This window comes from Alexandromys fortis, unplaced genomic scaffold (genome assembly GCF_014885135.2).
Source record: "Alexandromys fortis isolate MF-2015 unplaced genomic scaffold, M_Fortis_MF-2015_v1.1 scaffold_27, whole genome shotgun sequence".
Lineage (NCBI taxonomy): Eukaryota > Metazoa > Chordata > Mammalia > Rodentia > Cricetidae > Alexandromys > Alexandromys fortis.
Genome location: NW_026067952.1, coordinates 10,168,146 through 10,188,901, shown reverse-complemented (window position 1 = coordinate 10,188,901; position 20,756 = coordinate 10,168,146). Strand labels below are relative to the sequence as shown.

The 20,756-nt window shown below is 50.6% G+C and overlaps 1 protein-coding gene across 1 annotated transcript in view; it reads right to left on the bottom strand.

Annotated features, from left to right (window-relative positions):
* Window positions 1-20,756, bottom strand: part of Mtcl2 (microtubule crosslinking factor 2) — a 66,203-nt gene that overhangs the window by 27,935 nt on the left and 17,512 nt on the right. The window contains exons 3-5 of the mRNA XM_050151039.1: window positions 16,131-16,289; window positions 3,471-3,533; window positions 1,517-2,695 (exon numbers count right to left, since the gene is read on the bottom strand). Of these exons, the coding sequence (XP_050006996.1) occupies window positions 1,517-2,695; window positions 3,471-3,533; window positions 16,131-16,289 (1,401 nt within the window). The remainder of the gene's footprint in view (window positions 1-1,516; window positions 2,696-3,470; window positions 3,534-16,130; window positions 16,290-20,756) is intronic.

Here is a 20,756-nt window from a genome sequence, read left to right as displayed (position 1 = left end):
TCTGTATTGCTTTTGCAATAATACTTTGCAAATTTATGATGTCTTTGCTATTTTAGTTTTTCTATGTAGCATGTCATAGATATCACGACTAAGCTTCTCAGTCAGGCGGTGGTGGCGCACGCCTTTAATCCCAGCACTAGGGAGGCAGAGGCAGGCGGATCTCTGTGAGTTCGAGACCAGCCTGGTCTACAAGAGCTAGTTCCAGGACAGGCTCCAAAGCCACAGAGAAACCCTGTCTCGAAAAACAAAAAAAAACAAACAAACAAAAAAAAAGACTAAGCTTCTCAAAAACTCATTTAGAAGGCTTAAAAAAACACAAACACAGGGCTGGAGAGATGGCTCAGTGGGTAAGAGCACTGTCTGCTCTTCCAGAGGTCCTGAGTTCAATTCCCAGCAACCACATGGTGGCTCACAACCATCTGTAAAGAGATCTGGCGCCCTCCTCTGGCGTGTGAGTATGAATGGAGGCAGAAAGTTGTATACATAATAAATAAAATCTTAAAAAAAAAAACACAAACACTTGCCTGAAAATTTAAAATTATGGGCTGGCAAGATAGTTTAATGGGTAATGGTACTTGCTACCAAGGCTGACAATTTGAACTGATCTCCAGGACCATCTGAGAACTGACTCCTGTGGCCAGTACATGTCCACAATGGCTTCCCCTAACATATCCTCCGCAAAGAAGTGTAATAAAAATTTTAGTTATAAACGAGATAAGAAAACAAGGGGCAGGGTGGCTGCCCTGGAGAAACGGCCCAATGATTAAGAGCTCTTGATGCTCTTCGAGAGGACCGAGGTCAGTTCCTAACACTCACTAAGGAGCTTGCAACCTCCTGCAACTCTAGCTCCGGAGGCTCCAGCACCTTCCTCTGACGTCTGTGGACACCTATACACAGGTGACATATGTATACACATATGCACACATGTACATTTTCAAAGATGTTTTAAAAAGAGGGGGCCAGGGATGCGGCTCAATGGTAGAGTACTTGCCTAGCATGTATGAGGCCCTGGGTTCTGTCCCCAGCACTGGAAGAGGAGATGGGAGGGGAGAGAAGGGGGAAAGGGGCAATCTAGCAAGAACAGAGGACCTCAGACTCAACCTCCATCAGCAGTAAGTGCCTGCTTGGCAGTTATTCACTGAACCAATAGGCTTATTTTATACTTAGTAAGTTGGAATAAATACATTTTTTACTACCTGTTACAGCAAATAGCAGACCAAGTGAACAAAGCCAGGTACTGCTGTGTTTGGTTTGCATAATTCCACTTATATAAAGTTCAAAAATGGATAAAACTAGGCGATTGTCCTGGGAAGCAGGGATAGTGCCCAACAGGGAGATTGATCAGGGCAGCCTTGTGGCTGGTCATGTTCTGGATGATAAACACATGCCTGTTAATGGCAGGCAAGTTGTAAAATTGTTTGTATACGTGGATTTGCATCCTTCTCTGTCCTGTGCCTGTTCCAACACAAAGTTCGTATGTAATAAAAGTAACAGGACCCTGCCCTGGGCATCTTACCTGGAAGTCGGAGCCAAGGTCTTTGGCCAGTATGATCTCCTTAGAGGGCCCCTGGGAGCCCAAGGTGGGTAGCGCAGGGAAGGACTCTGGCTGCTCCTTGCCAGAGCTCCCCAAGGCCACATCCACCTTGCGTGTGAAAGTGTTCAGTTCCTGCTGCAGCACGCTCAGCCGCACCAGGATGGCATGGATGAGCTTGGCATCCCTGGGGCCCTCGCTGTTATCAGGCGCTTCGTGCAACCGCAAGTCTGCACACTCGTTGTCCAGGCACAGGCGGAGGCCAACCGAGAAGCCATTGGCATCAGCCACCAGGACATCGATGGCCTTGCTGACCAGGGCTGCCTGCTCCCTCAGCCCAGGCAGCGCCTCAGCCTCGCGGGCCCTGCAGAGCCGGGCAGTGTGGGGCTCCAGCGCCTCGCCCAGAGGGGCAGGCACGCACTGTGCGGAGTCCCCGGCCTCAGCGTCTGTCTCCAGCATGGGGCGTGTGCTCTGGCAGGAGGCCAGGTCGCAGCGCTGCAGGTTGGAGAGGAGAACGCGGTTCTCATACTGCAGCTTCTTAACCTTGCCACTGAGCTCGCCGATCTGCAGTTTGGCAGCTGCTAGCTCCTCCTGCGAGGGCTCGCTGAGCACCGAGCAGCTGTCCTCCGACAGCGTCACGTCCAGCTCGTGCTCAGACCGGTATTTGGCCAGCTCATTCAGCAGCAACTTGTTCTGGTCTTCTAGCTCCGCCGAGGAGCGCCTCAGCAGTTCTGCCTCCTCTTCCACGAACTGCAGGTGGCGCCGCAACTCGGCCAGGCTCTCCCCGCACTCACCACCACCAAGAGCAGAGAAAGCCAGTCGGGCCTCGGGGCCACCGCCGCCCCCATGGTCCTTCATGTCATCCATCTCGGCCCGGAGGCCCCGGTTCTCTACCTCCAGCTCCACAATGCGCCTGCTCAGGAGGTTGGCCTCCTCCTCCACCAGCTTTAGGTGCACCTTCAGCTCTGTCTCACGGGAGTGCGGAGCATCAGCCAGCTCTTCAGCGGACAGGGCTGCGTCCAGGTCCCCATAGAGGGAGCGGTATTTGAGCAGCTCCTCCTTCATGCTGTCGTTCTCCTTGGCCAGCTTGGTGAGCTTCTTGCACATGAGGGCCGACTCCTCCTTTGCGAAATGCAGCTGGCATTTCAGATCTGCGCTGTCCTCCTGCGGCCCAATGGACACGGAGACAGACAGCATTAAGGAAGGTTATTGTCAGCTCGGATCCAGCCACAGCATTCTGGGGTGCACTGACTATGTCTGAGAACACAGGGGTGAATCGAGGCCTAGAGGCCACAGGAAGCAGAGCTGGGGGAGGGGGGCAACGAGATGACATTGATATTGAGAGGCCAGGGCACACTGCCTACAATCTCAGAGACTTGGAGCCAGTGACATTATGATTGACTATGTACATTCCTGATAGAACTGTCCCATCTGTAAAAGGGACAGAAACCGTTCCTCTCCCACACGATGACTGTTAAATGGGAAAACGTACTAAAAGTGCCTGGCACCCTGGCTGTTAACAGGATTCTGTGCCTGGCCCGTGCAAAACATGATGCTTTTTATCTAATTCTTACAACAAACCCACAGAACAGGAACAGATGAGGAAACAGATGAGAAAGTTGACGTGATTTGTCTCAGTCGGACAGCAATCAAGCTGCAGAGTCCAAGTTCAAGGTCTCTGGCCCTGAACCTTGTGTTTAGTTGTCCCTATGCTGGGTAAGCAATCTGCGGGTCCAGGAGTGTCTAAGTATGGGTTCAGAGTGGGCTTGGGGGAAGGAAAATGCCGAGATTCAAGAAACACGCAGGGGAAGAAAACGCACGGGGAGACAGGCTGGGGGTGTGTGTGTGTTAGGGACTTCTGGGGACTACCCAGGACGCTCAAAGTTGGTCTGGGCTTCCAAACTACAGGCAGGGTGCGTGAGGGATGCTGAGGAAATACCTGTGCAGTGGGCTTCTTATCTGTCTTCCCCAGAGATCGGGTTCCTCTTTTCTTCAAGGAATGCTAAGAGGAAAGAAGAAGCCAAACTGAAAGATCACGAAGATGACGCACATCCAAAGAGGTGTCCCCAAACGGCCACACTGAGAGCCCCAACCCAGCCTGTATGTGTTAGCCAGAGCCCAAGGCTGAGCCAGGGATCACTGCGTGATCTGCACGGGGCAGACAGACTGGAGGAAGTAACTAAATACCCTGCCGGGGGCTCCTTCCCATGGCACCCTCTCCAGCCGCTGTCATCCCTGTCATCCCGTTGGCTGGAAATTGGAATTTGTGCTCTTGTAGTCTTTGTTGTTGTGGTTTTGGGCTCCCCCCCCCAGAATATAATATAATTACATCATTTTTCTTCCTTCCTTCCTTCCCTCCTACCTCCCCTCATTCAAATTCATGGCCTCTTCCTTCAAGTGTGGCTACACATGTGTGTGTTCCTAAATACATAAACACAGCCTCTCGTTCCAGATGTCACTGGTATGTGTGTTTTCATGGCTGACACTTGGTTGTCTTTCGTTGGCTCATTGGAGATTTCTTGAGTACACTCGAGGTGCAGAGAAGATGGCACTGAACCAGACAAATGAGCTATCCAGAGGATGCCGTTTCCTCCTGCTTCAGGACCAAGAGGTTCGTTCCCCCCAGAAAAGACCTCCAAGCTGAGGGCTGTTCTTGGTGGTGCTCACTGGCTAAGGGGAGCACCTGAGGTGCTCTCCCTGGGTGGAACCCACATCTAAAGACTAGCCCAGGTCCACGTGCCCCACCCCCAAAGGGCCACTAACTAGCTCGACTTGATGCCATCTCTGTGATTCAGTTTCTATTTCTGCCTCACTCCCTGCCACAGCCAAAGGGGCTCTTCCCTAAAACTCTGCATGCAAATCTCCTTCTCACAGGAAGTGACATTTTGAAGGACTTTGAACACAGAATGAATACTAATGATCAAAATGTGGGTGCAAAACTAGAAACAGCACAGGAGTCTCAAAAATGGTCACGGGAGACTAACAAGCAAAGGTCCACACACCCAGAAGCGCTGCAGATAGGGGAATTGATACTTTTGATCACACAGGCAAACACTACGCAGATTAAAGAGAACAAACCATCTTGGTCCCAGCACAGTTCAGTGGTAGAAAATTGGCTTAATGTGTCCCAAGCCCTGGGTTTCGTCTCCAGAAACACACACACACACACACACACACACACAGAAGATAAACAATGAACTGGTGAGATCTTCAATAGGAGACGGGTTAGGAATACAAGAGCACGGGCACTCAGACCCAGGGGGCAGGCCTAGAATTCCAGCTACTCAGGAGCTTGAGGCAGGGGAATCATAAATTCAAGTCCTTCTGTGCAACAGATTAGGACCTTGCCTAAAAAAAACAAAACAAAAAAAAAAAAAACAAAAACAGCAAATACTGGGGGGTACTATTCAATGGGAGAGAGCTTGTCCACTGTGCATGGGGTTCTAGGTTCCATCCCCAGTCAGGGAGGAAGAAAGTTTACAGAAGAAAGGCAAATTGATCTTAACCCTGGAAAGTTCTTGGCCCCACTCAGGGCGGAGACGCCCAAAGGAAAGCTACCCTGAGGTACCACTTCTCAATGATCAGACTGGCAAAAGGCCAAACCATCTAACAATACATCCTATTGGTGAGGCTCGAACGAAACAAGAAGGCTCATTTATTGCTGGCAGGAGTGCAAAACGGCACAAGCCCCATGGTGGGGACTTTGAGGAAATGCTACAGTAATCAGTGCTGAAGTTTCTTGTTGTTTAAAGAAGTCATTCAATTAAACGCACGATTCCATTGAACATTTCCTCCCGAGAGAGGGATGATTCATGCCACCAGCCTTTGAAACCACACTTGGGTCGCTTTCAACTTTCTGAGTTGAGCTGCCCACTCGGATTTCTGAAAATGCTTGCCAGTGGCTTTAGATATATGTTCACTCCCAACCTTCATCCCATTCCCCATTACTGCAGGCATGAAAGACAGACTTATTTTTATTTATTTTTATATTATGTGTATGGGTGCCTTGCCTGAATGTTTGCATGTGCATTACATGTGTGAAGTGCCTGAAGAAGCCAGTAGGTCTTCTGAACCAGGGTCGTCTGGAAGAGCATCCAAGGCTCTTAACCATGGAGCATTCTCTAATCCATCAAGGCCTGCTTTACTAAAACTGAGAAATGGGCAGGAACTTGATCAGAGTTCTGTAGCAAAACCAAAGCCAACCTACAACCAGTTCTTGACCTAGCTCCTCATTGCATTCCAAAGGCTTGGTGGGAGAAAATGCGTCTTTGATGAGGGCTAGAGTGGAGCCAACACAGTGGTTTCCAACCTGCATGCAGGGAAGAATTACCTGGGGGATTTAGGAAAACACCAAGGAAAGCCACCACTTCAGAGTCAGGAATACTGGCCTGGGGTAGGCTTCCCCCATCAAAGTTTAAAGTCGCTTCCCAGTAAGCAAGTTGGCCTATAGTGTGTGTGTGTATGTCCATATATGCAAGTATATGTGCACATGTGTGTGTATGCATGCATGTAGAGACTAGAGGACAACCTCAATGTGCACATTTATGTGCATGTATAAGTGTGTGTGTGTGTCTGCATGCATGTGTGTTTGCATGCAGGTGGAGACCAGAGAACTACCTCAGTTGTTCAGACGCTCCCCATCACTTCATCTTGTTTGTTTGAGACAGGATGGTCATTTGCCTGGAACTCACCAATTATGCCAGCCTGGCTGCTAGGAGATCATAGGGTTCTTTCCTGAGTCTGGTGTTTTTACAACTTCTCAGCCCACTCTAGGTCTATCTTAAAAAGTCATTTAGAGAACCTTGAGAACATCAATGAGGCAGGAAGATGGAGACAGGGTTTGGATGCCACCAGCCTGCCAAGAGCAAAGAGTCCCAGAGCTTTCAAAAGAGGACTTTGGGCATGCTGGTCACAGAACAAGCCCTTTCATGAGAGGTAGTGTACCAGGACAAGGAGCCTGGAAGGGAAATCTCAGAGGGAGACTCCTATGGAGTGATGAGGAGGTGCTCTATGTCAGACTCCCTGCCTGAAAGATGGGTCCGCTATCATGGGCTGAGTGGAAACTCCTTTGCCTCCCTAGAAACCCATGAGCTGGGTGACCATAGCACCACCAAGTTCCCCTGATCACAGCAAGGAAGTGAAGGGACCTGGATCTCTAAGCATTCTCAGTTATCACATACATGCCCATGAGATGATGTAAAAAGACTGAGCATGACCAGGGGTTGCGATAGGAGGCTAACAAATAACCACCTAAACACTCTGTGGAGGAATGGACTTAACCTACAAATAAAGCTTCCGACCGAATATGGCCTCCAGATGAGGACTCAAGTAACAAACCATGGCGTGTTCACACAAAAAGAACTTAGTCTTGAAAGGAATGGGGTCCTGATGCTCAGGGCTGCTGGGTGCCTGGAAGAAGCAAGCAAGGCCATCCTGACACGGCAGGCACTGTCGCTGGACAGTTTCCTCTGAGATTAAAACATTTCATATTGCAGGAAGCTCCTTAAGCAAGAATGTAAACAACTCCAAACAGGTTCAGAAGTCCCTGAAACTCACTGGGCTCACTAGGTCCCTCTTCGCCAGAGTCGGCAATAAAAGCTGAGAGCTTCACACAAAGTGAAGCCGAACTCCGAAGACGACTCTCAGAGGAGAAAAGCTGCAAAGACTCTAAGACCAGATCAGCTGCCTGGAAGAATCAGAAACCAGCCGAGCTGCCTGGAAGAGCGTTAGACCAGAGTCACTTGGGAAGGACACACTCCAACCTGCTGAGCTGCCTGCAGGCTGTGCAGTGGGCTCCAGGTTTCCCAGCGTTTGTGAGCTGTCACCTGTGCCGGGGTGGGCCTTAGTGATGCAGCTGCCTGTGAGTCATTTCTGCTTCTATAAGTGGCCCTTCACCCATACTCCTGTAAATAACCCCAATAAAACCTGTTGGCTCACAAAGTTGGGCTTTCGTGGTACCTGTACTTTGGTTTGTCGTGGGATCCCGTCTGGGGTGTCTAGACTTCTGTGTGTGTGTCCTCCCAGGAACAGTTTTGTCATTTAACAGGCATGGAGTATCAGGATTCATTTCCACAAAATGTCCAGGCCAGGCAAATCCCAAATATATGGAAAATATACTAATAGTGTTGAAGAGCTGACGTCGGAGGGACTGGGGAGTGACGGCTAAGAGGTGTGCTCTTAATAAGGTTGGCTTGTTTTTGTTAGGGTGTAACAAAAATGTCCTGGATTTGGAGAACAGGGATGGATACACAATTGTGCAACCCACTACCTGTGCAGTTTAAAAGGGCAAACTCGGGCTAGGGATGTAGCCTAAAGGTAGAGCATTTGGCTGGCGTGGGGTCAAGTCCCAGCACTGCAAATAAAGAAGAGGACAGAGCCATAGTGTGTTAATTACATCTCAATAAAATGTTACTGAATTACCAAAACCGAATACCTGGGCAGCATGGTACGCAGCTACAAATGCAGGAAGAATGCCACAAGTAAAAAACCAGCCTGTCGGCATAGCAAGTTCCAGGCCACCCTGGTGCACACAGTGAGTTCTGGGTGAGCCTGGACTACATAATGAGCCCTATCACAAAACAAAACAGAAACACCCATAAAAAATACAGATGGTGGTGGTGCACACCTTTAATCTCGGCACTGGGGGGCGGGGGGCAGAAGTAGGCAGATCTCTGGGTTTAAGGTCAGTCTGGTCTATAGAGTCAGGCCTATCCAGAGAAACTCTGTCTCCATAAACCAAAACAAACAAAACACCTCCCTCCCCCCCTTAAAAAAAACAACCAGAAAAGCACAGATGTCAAGTAGATAAAGCCAAGGCCCTTCCCCTGCTGCCCCATCCTCCTCCCCTCCCTGAGGGACCTTTGCCAACTGGCGTCCTCTGAAGCGCTTTCTAGACCTTTGGCTCTGTCTTTAAGACTGAAATAGATGGTTCTCTTTGGGACTTTCTTCCCGTCCTATGCTTATCTGATTCTGTGATTTTTATAATAAGCACTTCAGACTGAAGGGAACCCTAAAGCATCCAGCATTTTAAAAAGCTATGTCCATGCAACATGATCCTGTACATTACAAAAACCACATGTGCAACCTAAGCCCATCTTTATTTATTTTTTAAAGCCATAGAAAGGTGCGCTGTCAAACACAGAAAGGCCCAGAGAAACACAAAGCAAATGGTTAATCCCAGGTTAGGCAGATGAGAAGGGAAGTGGTTGGGAGCGGCTTTCATTATTTTGTATATTTTCATACTAGTTCTGGCATCTTGAATAGATGGCACAGTCACATGGTGACATTCAAAGCGCACAAAGAACAGAGGGAAGCAATGGGTCCCCAGTTTCCTGCCCCAGGGGCAGGCAGTGCAGCTAGAGCTTGCGGAACCCTTCCTCAGAGTTATGCCAGGCATGCCTTTATGTGCTTTTGCGATGGGATTTTTGCCTCATTGAGTTTATATTACATTTTTTCAATTTAAAGAAGTATGCACACGTATACATAAAGAATGTGTCTGTACACTACAGAAAATCCTACTGGACTTGTTCACCTCCCAAGTAGGAATCTCCGAACCTCGAAAGGATTCGATCCTCCCTGTAGCTTAGTATATGTATTCTTTAACTTCTGTGAATCTGTCGGGGGAAGGGAAACGCCTACAGTTTTTCACTCCCAGAAGCCAGGGTGCTCCTTGCCAGCAGGCAGGCCGAGGGGCTGGAACCTCACAGAATGGAGGCAGGCAGAGGGTATGAAGTGTCCCCTGGGGCAGTGGGCTACAGTGGTTCCAGTCATTCTGTCTTGGAGTAAACCCTCTCCCACCACATGGAAGCCGTGTAGACTCTTGCATTGCCCTGAGCTCAGGGGGGAAACCAAGGCAGGTTCAGCAAGCACAAGAACCGCCCTCCCATCTGTTGAGTGGCAGCTGGTCAGGCAGCTGGGGGACTGCCTTGCCCCTCCAGGGAGCCAAGGTCTGGCAGAGCCCCTTTTTCACAGGCCCCAGAGGTGGGGCCAGTACTGTTCCAAAGGCAGTGTTCTGGCTCCGGGCCTCTTAGGGTGGCCAGGACACCAGAGAGAATGCAGCCACACGTCCAGCAGGACCCAGCCCAAAGGCTCACTCCTTACTCCTCAAAAGACCATTATGAGTGGGGGGGGGGCAGGGGTGACAGGTTGTGGCTCTGAGCATCCCTGATCAATCCTTCCCAGCAAGAACTCAGCAATCCTGAGTTCTGTCTTCCCTGGGCCTGGAGAGAGCTGCCTAAACACATCTCAGGGACCTCCGCCCCCAACACCTCCTGTACTTCCTTGCTGCCAACTCACCAAATGTGGAGTGGAGTCCATGAATGTCTCACTGAAATCAGACTGCCTGATGCCCAAAACTGGCCATAAGGGGGCCCTGGTTTGGGGTGCATCCTAGAGTGTGTTGTATTACTTGCAGCATGGCCAAAGCGTTAGGCAGACAAGTCACATAGTTTTTGGAGAGACCACCACGTAAGTTGAGAAAAAAATGGTTAATTTTATCTTGTGTGTATGTGTGGATAATATATGGGTGTGGTGTGTGTACACGCCCTGTACACACGTGGAGCCACGATTCAGCTGTCCCACCCTGTCACTCTCTCCACCGAACCTGGAGTGTCCTCCTGTTCCCTGCTCCCCAGTGCTGGGGATGCAGGTCTGTCTGTTTAGGATCATGCCCTACTCTTTATGTGGATTGTGGAGATTTGAACTCAGGACGCCATGCTTACTCAGCAAGTTCTCTTAGCCTCCGAGCCACCCTAAAGCCAGGAAAAATCAGTTTAGACTCGTGTCTCAAACCAAATATCAACAGTTTTCTGTGGAGCTGCTCCTTCCACGCGCAGCTGCCAGCTCTGTGGGGAGAGCCCTGTGTGAGGCAGCAAAGGCTTCTCCAGGCCGGCAGCCAGTGGCTGGTTGAGATGATAAGAGTACAGGCTGTATTTAGCAAGCGTCATTTGGGGCTGAGCACTTCCCAGCCTGCCTCTCTTAATTCTCAAGAACACCCTAAGCTGTGGGCACCGAGTTTCCCCTTCTGTAAGCTGATCAAGTGAGCGTGAGCACTGCCGCGCCATCTGCTCAAGGTCACAGCCACTCAAGGAAACAGCAAAGCCGAGATTCACACCCAGGCCTGTGTGGCTCCACTTCTGGGTTTGCCTTGCAGCTCACAGACCGGGGCCAGAACACACTGCATCGCAGCAGAACCAGGGCCCCCACCGACCCCAAATAATCGGCAGTGCGCTCCCCACCCATCAAGAAGGAAATGCAGGCCGGGCAGTGGTGATGCACGCCTTTAATCCCAGCACTCGGGAGGCAAAGGCAGGCGGATCTCTGTGAGTTCGAGGCCAGCCTGGTCTACAAGAGCTAGTTCCAGGACAGGCACCAAAGCTACAGAGAAACCCTGTCTCGAAAAAAAAAAAAAAAAAAAGAAGGAAATGCAGGTGAGAAATCACCGTCTAAGTGTTGGGAGACCCACGACCCTGGGTTTGAACCCCCTACTTGTCTTCAGCCTCACCCAGACAGCGATTCTGCTCTGTGTGCATGCATACCCAAGAGAAACGCACACAGCACCACAAAAACGTGACCACGGATGCCCTTTGCAGCACTTTCTATGACAGCAGGAAGTGGAAGCCACCCAAATATCTATTAAATAAGGCACTCAACCCACACAATGGATTATTACCCAGCCATGAAAAGAAATGAGGTCCTTCAACATGAATGCCTAAGCCCAGAAAGCCTTTTGCTAAGTAATAGAAGCCCATCACCAAAGATCACACATTGCTCGATTTCATTTGAATGCAATCTCCTGAATGGATAAATCAATAGAGACGGAAAACAGGCCAGCAGTTGCCAGGAGCTAGAGGGGGAAGGGGTGGAGGGTGACTGCCAACAGGTGTGGGCCTACTTACGAGAGCAACGGGAGTCTTCTGGAATTAATGACGGTGATGGCGGTACAATGTCAATCCACGAAACTAAACTGCAAAATGGTGTATTCTGTGGTCACTGAGTTAAACTGTAATTTTAAAATGTCCAAGGAGAAGGAGTACCTACAAAGCAGGGACAGGGGAGGGTTAAACCGCAGGAAGACGCATGGGCAAGGCTGGGAGCTGTGCCTGGCACAGGGTAAGCACTCAGACATAGCAGCCATGCTAGGACAGATCACGCTCACACTGGCTTTCTGCTGGAACACAAGGGGGATGATAGTGTAGGAAGGGGCAGCTGCTATTCCATTCTTAAGCAGCAGCCCAGCTGAGCCACGGTGGCACTGCAGATCGCAGGGTCTGCCACCTCCCTTCTGTCTCTCCAAGAGCTGTCTCCATAGCAACAGCAGCAGCTCAGGGCAGGGGCTCCCATTCCCTGTCTGGTGACAACATCGCCTCAGCAACCTGTCAGGATGGCAAAGGCAAGTCCCGAGAATGGGACTGTAGCTCTGGCAGAAGAATTGCTGAGGGACCCTCGTCTCCATAGTAACCATGTCAGGAAGTAGAGGGAGGAGGAGAGAGAGGGCAAATAGCAAATAAACAGGATCTGGAGCCAGCACCACACATCAGGAGGAGAGACCAGATGTCAGGCATCTATCTCTTTCCCAGGAAAGAGAACGGGTTTTTTTCAGCGCCTACTCTGTGTCAGGGTCAATTCTGGGCTCTTTACATTAAAAACCTAAATTTTACATTTAAAATTCCACAAGTAGGGCTGTGGGGCACCTGCTGCAGCCTTGATGCCCCGAGTCTGTCCTGAGATTGTCCTGAGACTCCCATGTCCTGGGATTCATGGGGTAAATAAAAGAACCAACGTGTACTCCAACATGCCTGCTGTGGAGGACAGACACAGATACACAGGGGAACACACACACACACACACACGTTGTGAGGTTTATTTTGTTTGTTTTTCTTGTTTTTTTTTGTGGGGGGGGGGGGACAGGGTTTCTCTGTGTAGTCCTAGCTGTCCCGGAACTCTCTCTGTGGATCATGCTGACGTCGAACTCACAGATCAGCTTGCCTCTGCCCCGAGTGCTGGGATTAAAGGTGTGTACCATCACTACTCAGCTGAAATAAAGTTTTGAAATGTATTTAAAAAAAAAACTAATCTCACAAGTAATACCAAGTACGCTTTGATTTGTTCTTAAAGACAGGGTCTTCCTATGTTATCCAGGCTAGCCTTAGACTCCTAGACCTAAGCCATCGCCCCCTCAGGCATCCCTGGAATAGGGCTATAGAAGAGCCCATCATGTCTAGCTTAAGCACGACATGTATCCCATCACTACGTAGCCAAGGATGACCCTGAGCTTTTAATCCTGTCTCCATCCCCTGAGTGCTGGAGTTACAGATGTGTGTGACCACGCTCATTTTATTTGGAACTGTACATTGAATCCAGGATGGCATTTATCCTAGGAGAGCACTTTACCAACAGAGCTACATTCCCAGTCCATTTTTATCTTATTCTTTTGTTTGTGAGACAGTCTTACATCGTAGCCCAGGCTGGCCTCAAATTCACATTAGCTCTCTTGGCTCTGCCTCCCAACTACTGGGACTATACATCTGATTATTCAGCCCCTGAAGAGATGGCCTATTCAGGGCTATCTATTCAGGGCCTGAAGAGATGGCTCAGCAGTTATGAACACTTGATACTCTTACAGAAGACTAGCTCAATTCCCAGCTCCCACACTGAGCTGCACACAACCGCTTAGTTCCAGGGATTCCAATGCCATCTTTTGGCCTCTGAAGGTATCTGGACACACGTGCGCACAGACATACAAGCAGGCACACACACACAAAGTCTAACTCTGGGCTGGTGGTATATCTCAAGAGTCCACCCTACCCTGGTATGTATGAGATCTCAAAATAGCTTGTGGAATTTTTCAATATATGCGGTTCTGTAACTCTCTTTTTTGGTTGCAGTGGGTCTCAAATCCTGGGTTTCATGAATGTTCAGCAAGTGTTCTACTACTGGGCAATGTTCCCAGCCTTTTATTGGCTTCTTATTTCAAGACAAGGTCTCACTATAGCACCTAGGCTGGTCTTAAACTTTCCCTGCAGCGTAGGCAGGCCTAGAACATGCCACTCTCCCCTTCAACCTGCCACATAGCTGGGATCACGGGTCTGGACTCCAGGCCTAGCTTCCTAATTTCCTTTCTTAGTTTACAACATACCTTGGGGACTTTCTCATATAAATACATACTTTTCTACTTTTGAAACATGTGGTAAAGGTTATATCATATAAATTTATTATCTTAAACATTTTTTATTATGGTAAAATATATTTAACATAAAGTTACCATTTTTGTCTTTTAGTCTTTTATTTTTGTTTTTCTGGTGCCAGAGTTTGAACCCAGGCACCCTTTTTGAGACAGGGTCTCATGTAGGCCAGGGTAGCTCACACTCACTGTGGAGCTGAAAACAACCTGAACTCTTGATCTTCCTGCTTTTGCCTCCCAGGTGCTAGGACAGCAGGTGGTGACACCACCTCCTACGTAAATCTACTCATTGTGTGTGACCACAAGCACAGTCTGTCTCCACCCCCTTCCATGGCTCCAAACTGAACCTCTGCCCCCCACTAAGCAGTAAGCCCGATTCCCTCCTCTCCTGCCCAGCACCTCTACTCCCTGGCTAGTAATCTGATTACTCTAGGATTCTCAGATAAATGGACTTTATAACATTTACCTTTCATGTCCGGCTTCTTTCGCATGGCATGGTGTTTTCAAGGCCCAACCATGCTGCAGTGTGTATCAGCACTTCAGTCCTCCAGGGTCAACAACTGTCCCCTTATGCGTGTATACCCATCGCTCAGCACTTGAGCTGCCTCTGTCTCTGGGCTACTGTGAACAATGCTGCTATGAGCACGGAGGGACGAACATCTCTGTCCCTGCTCTCTGGGATATCCTGAGAACTGGAACTGCTGGGTGATGCAGTAACTCTGTCCTTAAGGTTCTGCGGAATGGTTACATGATCTCAATCTTTCCAATGTCTTCACAGTATTCCATGTTCACTCAGAAGGTGTTTGTTTGTTTGTTTCCTCTTCTTTCTGGTTCTAGGGATTGGTCCCTGTGTCTCCGTGTGCCAGGCACCTACTCTACCACTGGGCTGCGTTCCTGACTCTTCTGGTTACACAAACTTCTCAGTGATCCCCAACAGCCTTGTAAACTGGTACTATTTGCATTTTGACATCACAGAGCAGCGTTTCTCAACATGCGGGTCACAACCCCTTTGGGTTTGAATGGCCCTCTCACAGACCATCAGAAAACACAGATATTTACATTATGACTCATAACAGTAGCAAAATTGCAGATATGAAGTAGCAATGAAAATAATTTATGGTTGGGGTCACCACACGAGGAACTGTATCAAAGGGTCGCAGCATAGGGAAGGCTGACACCTAGAGAGGGGAACTGCCTTCAGTAGCATCTCTGTGGAGAGAAGTCTGGGGCAATCTAAACAAGCTGCAGCAGAGGGACTCAGTTTCCCTATCTGTGCGGGAGGAATAGGCTGTGCTCTGAGGGTATTCTGTAACACCCCTAATTTTCACCATCAGAGATGGGAACAACGAGATAGTGTGCAGAAGGCACCCGGTGCTGTAGGCAGCCCACTGTGGGCAGTCAACTACACGAAGGGAGGAAACCTCACACTCAACCCCGCAGCACATTGCATGCCACGGCAGCCCTTAGGGCAGGTCCTTCCCTCTCCACTTGTGGGGTACTTGGCACATGGCACCAACTTGCCCACTGTGAAAGACGGCCAAAGGACTACTCTGCCCTCGGGACTGTGATGTCTTGGCTCTGGACTACTGGCATGCTGGCCCTCTTAGGAAGCAGGTGGGTGCCCCGGAAATGTACAGCCTGGGATGCCTAACGAGCAGCCAACCAGCTGAGGGCCAGCTGTGCCTCTGAGGCCAGAGGCCGCCTAGCGTTTGGACCACACACCTTCTTCCCCACCCTGCTGCCAGAATCAGGAGGTAGCTAGGCTAAAACACCACCCGGGCGGGCGGTTTTCCACTGGCATTCTGCAAAGCCCCCAGCAGCCTGCAGGACCTTGAGAACCCACTCCGCCCCCCCCCCCAAGGAAGCTGTTTGCTCAGCCGTGAAATGCAACACAGCTTTGCTTCGCAAAGATTCCCGAAATATTGTGAGCTTAACTCGCAGCTAGAGGAGGGTACAGCAGAAGGAAAGGCTGACGTCAACCAGGGTGGGGGACACGGGGTCTGGAAGTCACATTCAGAGACAAGTGGGAGACCCAGGCTAAGCATCCTTCTCAAACTAAGTGGTAACATCACCCGAGTCCCTAAAGCATGTCCACGCAAGCTAGTCAGTGACCAGGGACAACTGCCCAGCCTTCTAGATGAGGAAACTGAGGCCAAGAAGGCCAGACCCATGCTGGGCATTGATGAGTACACCCTCAATTAATCCCAGAAAGAGTAATTAATCTCAGTAAGTGTATCTCCCTCACCACTTTATTGTGAAATCCATTGTAGAATATAGACGAGGTGTTCAGAAAATACACGCTAGAAGGATGAACGGATAACCAACACTGCCAGGGAGGTCCAGAGGACGCACCTCAGTCCACATACAACCAGGAGGGAATGCTCAGCCCATCTGGGCCAGCTGGGCCGCAGTCCTCACCTCTCTGGGACGATCCAGCTCCGTTTGCAGCACCTGCTTGGCCAGCTCCGTCTCGATGAGCCTCTGCCGAAGCCCCTCGTTCTCCTCCTCCAGCCTCATCCGCTTCTTCTCCACCACCTCCAGCTCCTTATGAAGCCGCATGGAGATGTCCTTAGAGACCTGAGCCAGGGTGGGAGAGAAAGGGGGCATGTTCAGGCTGGGGGAGGACACACCTCGAGTCCCAGAGACCATCCACCTCATCACCCTCATTCAGCAGAGATGGAAACTGAGGCCAAGAGCCATGAGTATAGGGATTAACAGACCCCCAAACCCAAACCCAGGCACCTCAGCTCCCAGTATGTTGCCCCCAAAAGCTGGGATGATCTTATTCCTTTCTTACAGGTGTCTTTATATTCAACCGGGGGAGCCTGTGAGGGGAGAGAGTTGCTTTGGAAGCCCAGCACAACATGAGCGCCATGGATTCTTCAGCAAGTCATTTCCTGACCCCGTGCCTCAGCGTTCTCAGGGTGTATAAAATGGGCACAGCAGTAATGGGGCAGTCTCAGGGCCGACATGAGGGTCACATCAGCTACTGCTCACAAAGTCTTCACCCAGCGCCTGCCACAGTGAGTGTCTGCTGACCAGTGGCTGCTGCTCCCAGGAATTGATGTCCAGAGACAGACATGACTTGCTGGAGGTCACAGTGACCCTGAGGCCTGTTCTGAGATATAGAACATGCTAGAATGACAAAGGCTGGGCAAATGTCCAAGTCATCCCTTGGATGCAGCTAGCAGAGGGGCAGTCTCTAATTCCGGGCCTAGGCCCAACAGGAAAAGCACCCCTGACTCTGGAGGATCCCCTTGGCCCCTGCTGCTGGGTGTGGTAGGGTGGGGTTGAGGTGGGGTGAAGGGAGCCCTCCTGAGCAGGTAAAATACAAATAGATGCTATCCCTAGGTAGGCTGGGCCCTGCTGACACCTAGATACTAGTCCTGCCCTCAGAAGTGACTTTTCCAGGGTCACACACAGCGAGTATGGCTGAGCTGCATTGGTATTCCCTGTGGTTTGGAGGGGCCAGCATAGCCAGGGTCCCCCGGGAGTCTAAAGGCTTTGCCAGCAAAGCCTGTGCAGCACAGACAGCCGGGCACCCAGGCCTGCCAATGTCGGAAATGACCATGAGCCTCCTCCCTCTGGAAGAGAAGAGGCCCTCCCTGGCTCTGCCCACTGCCTGGGCTCAAGCCCAACTCAGGCCAGACCCCGTTGGCAGTGTGCAGGGAAGGCCAGGAAAAACAACAGTGAGAGGAAACTGGGCATGGTTCTCCTCCCTCCTCTGCCCACTGCCCCCTCCAGCCTGAAGATCTCTGAGGACGCCAGACGGAGGCACACAAGCCTCCCCTGTAGCCACGCTGGGCCACAAAGCTTTCCTCACCCATAACATAGGATAGGCAATCCTTTAATACCAGAAAAAGATTTTTCAGAGAAGAAAACTAGATTGAAGCCCAGTGCCAGCATTCATGGCCATGTGGTCTGCAGTAATGGGTGGACACACTGTTCATGAGGGTTGCTGGAGCGGGTAAACGCACTGGGGGTGCCTGGGTGGTGGCTGGAGTCCAGAGGGTGATAAAAAAAAAAATACAAGGCTTCTTATTTACTATTATTTTTAAATAATTCGTTCTATTTAATGTATTATAAAGTTGCATTTATTTCATAATTTCATGACCTATTTTTGATTCTGTAAAATACTTAACCACCAGAGCTGCTCAAAGGCCACAAGTTCAAGGAACCATCTATACAAGGATTTTCACTTTAGGCTGTGCTGGGAATGAACCTTGGACTTCTGTGCACACTAGGTGAGCATTTTCCCACTCAGCCACATCTCCAGCCAGACAAGGAAGTTTTTCCTCCCAGTCTAGCCTTGAGCTTGCTACTAACCAGGGACGGCCTTGAACTTCCGATCTTCCAACCTCTGCCTCCCAAGAGCTGGGCTAAGAGGAGTCGTCCACCTTGCTAAGTCTTTGCATTGCTGAAGGCCAATGCCAGGGCTTTGTGCCTGCCAGGTGAGCCCTCTGTCTGCTGAGCTACACCTCCAGCCCAGCCACAAAAGCATTTTTAATGTTTTACCGATTACTGCTTCGCCTCTTTGCATTGATTTTATCCACCCTGGCCCAGGCTTACAGCTATAGTCCCCAATGTGGGGCTATTAGGTCACTCAGGAAGCCCTCTCCTCACCAACATTCCATTCATTTATTCATTCATTGCCTTGGCACTGAGGTGGAAGTGGTGGACCATGGAGATCAAGGCCATGCCTATCCGGATTCATTCACCTGTGTCCCAGTAACAGCTCAGAGCCTGGTATTCAGTAAATGCCTGATAAGTGCTTGTTGGGGGAACAAACAAATCAGGGTCCAGCGCATGTTGAAGGAGTGGCTGGGTGAATATATGTGGGGAGCTGCCCCTGACCCTGCCCCACTGTCCAAAGAGAGCTACTAGGGCCAAGGGTCCTCTCCCAAACATGGTTCCACGGGGGGTAGAAGGTGTCCATCTGAGAAGCCCACTAGATCCTCTTCCTTCTCCATGGATTCCCTATCCCCATGTTCACCCCACCCCAGGGCCACAAGTTAAGTAAGTGCAAGCGTGCGCATGCATGTACGTCCAGGTGCGCGCGCACACACACACACGCACACACACACACACACACACACACACACACGGAAGCTGCAGAATTCTAGACAGAAAAGCCCACAAACTCAGATCCCTGCAGTGCCTTGCAGTCTCCGGGTACCACAGCCACCAGACTGGGCCGCAGGAACTGGAGCCCGGCCCTGCCTTCGCCTCCCAGCTTTCCAGCCTCCCAGGGCCCTGGGCTCTCACAGGGCATTTATAGAAGCAATTAGCTCCTCCTCAGGCTTTCACCATAAGCTTTTCTCACTCTCGGGACACAGTCTATTCCCACTTTGTGGTTCAGAAAGGAAAGGTCAGTTGCCCAAGGTCACATGACTGAGAAGGTACCAGGCAGAGTCAACTCTAAAGCTGATACTGTGGGGGTAAACTTGAAGGCATACAACTATGAACAAGAGCAAGTCTCAACACGGCTTACTACGTCAGAAGTAAGCCCCATGTGCCTGTCTCACTGAGCCCCACAATTACACCCAAAGGAGGGGGCCGAGAGACCAAGAGAGGAGAGGCAGCTGCAGCATCCGGACTCACAGCAAATGCCTAAAGCACAAACAAATGTGCTCAGCCATGAGGTCACTGTTTACAGCGCCGGCCTTGGTCCCTACCAAAGGCCATCAGCAGCTCAGCAGCGGAAGGCTCCCAGCTCCTGGACACATCAGCTCTGGGCTCTGAACCTTGGATTGCAGTAATCTTCAGGGAGAAAAATGGAAACTGTAAGCAGCATCTCGGGCCGGGCAGCATCTTAATTCCCTCAAGAACTGCATGATGGGAATGTCACCCCATTTTACAGAGGGAGACTGAGGCTCCAAGGAGAAAACAATGCAGGTCACCCAGGACACAGAGCCAAGGCCAAAGCATCCTTATCTATGGATGGGCTACACACGTTACCGATGTGTTCTGGGACCTTCTACAAGAAAAGCAGTGGGATCCTAGCACCCCCCCCCCCAAGCTCAGCAGTCTGGGACCACACGCATAACACAGTACCCTCTTTAGTAATTTCATTTTATCTTCATAGAAATCTCTATAGCGAACTAAACTTATCTCCACATTCCACAGGGAAAACAGGAACAGAGCTGTGAAGCAGCTTACCCAAGGCCACACAGCCACAAAGTGGCAGCTTGGGGCTCTATCTATTGGCCCTCCCGTCCTCTACCATCCTGCTGAGGTCGGAAGAGATCTTAACTGTGTGTACCAGCAAAAAGTCAAAGAGCCTGGGGGTTGCTATGGGGTGGCCGTGGGAGATCTTCCTAATAACGCATGTGCCCAATAAAACCACTGGTGCTCAAAAGGCCTGCAGGGCACAGGGCCAAGGAGCCTGCCCAGCAAGGGAGGTATCCCTAGGCGTACACTCCTCTAACCCCTCTCCACCTGGTTCCCTTAGCCTGCCTGGGGGAAATCAGCATTCTCAGGACTGCCTGAGAATTAATTGCCTCTAACATTCCTAGCACACTGGGGCGAAGGGTGGCGGCAAGGCTGTGGCCAGCTCAGGCAGAGCCAGAGCGTGAGCTCAGCGCTGCAGCTGCGAGGGGGGCGGGGTGCAGGGGAGGCACGGAGATGCTGATTGGCTGATTCAAATCCCAACAGAAGGGGCCCTTCCCCTCCTCCTGGAGGGCTGAGCCCCATCCCGACCCCAGCTGCTCTGGCCCCGCCCACCAGCCTGTTCCCCCCCCCCCCCCGCGTTCCCCCCCCCCACTCCCTCCTCTCCCAGTAGGCTTGTCTAGGGTCCTCCCAGAAATCCTCAAGGACCAGTGAGCCCATAGGCCGATTTCCACGAACTTCTCCACTCTCCTTCCCTCCCTGCTCTGTCTCCCACCAATGAGGGAACTGGAGGGTGTTTTTGTTTTGTTTAAAAACAAACAAACAGGATCTGGCTGTGCAGTCAAGAAAACAGGCTCCTCACTGGTACACAGGCTTGCTAGGAGCCACAGCCTTCCTAAATCAACACTGGTTCTGGAATGAACAGCAATCTTTAGG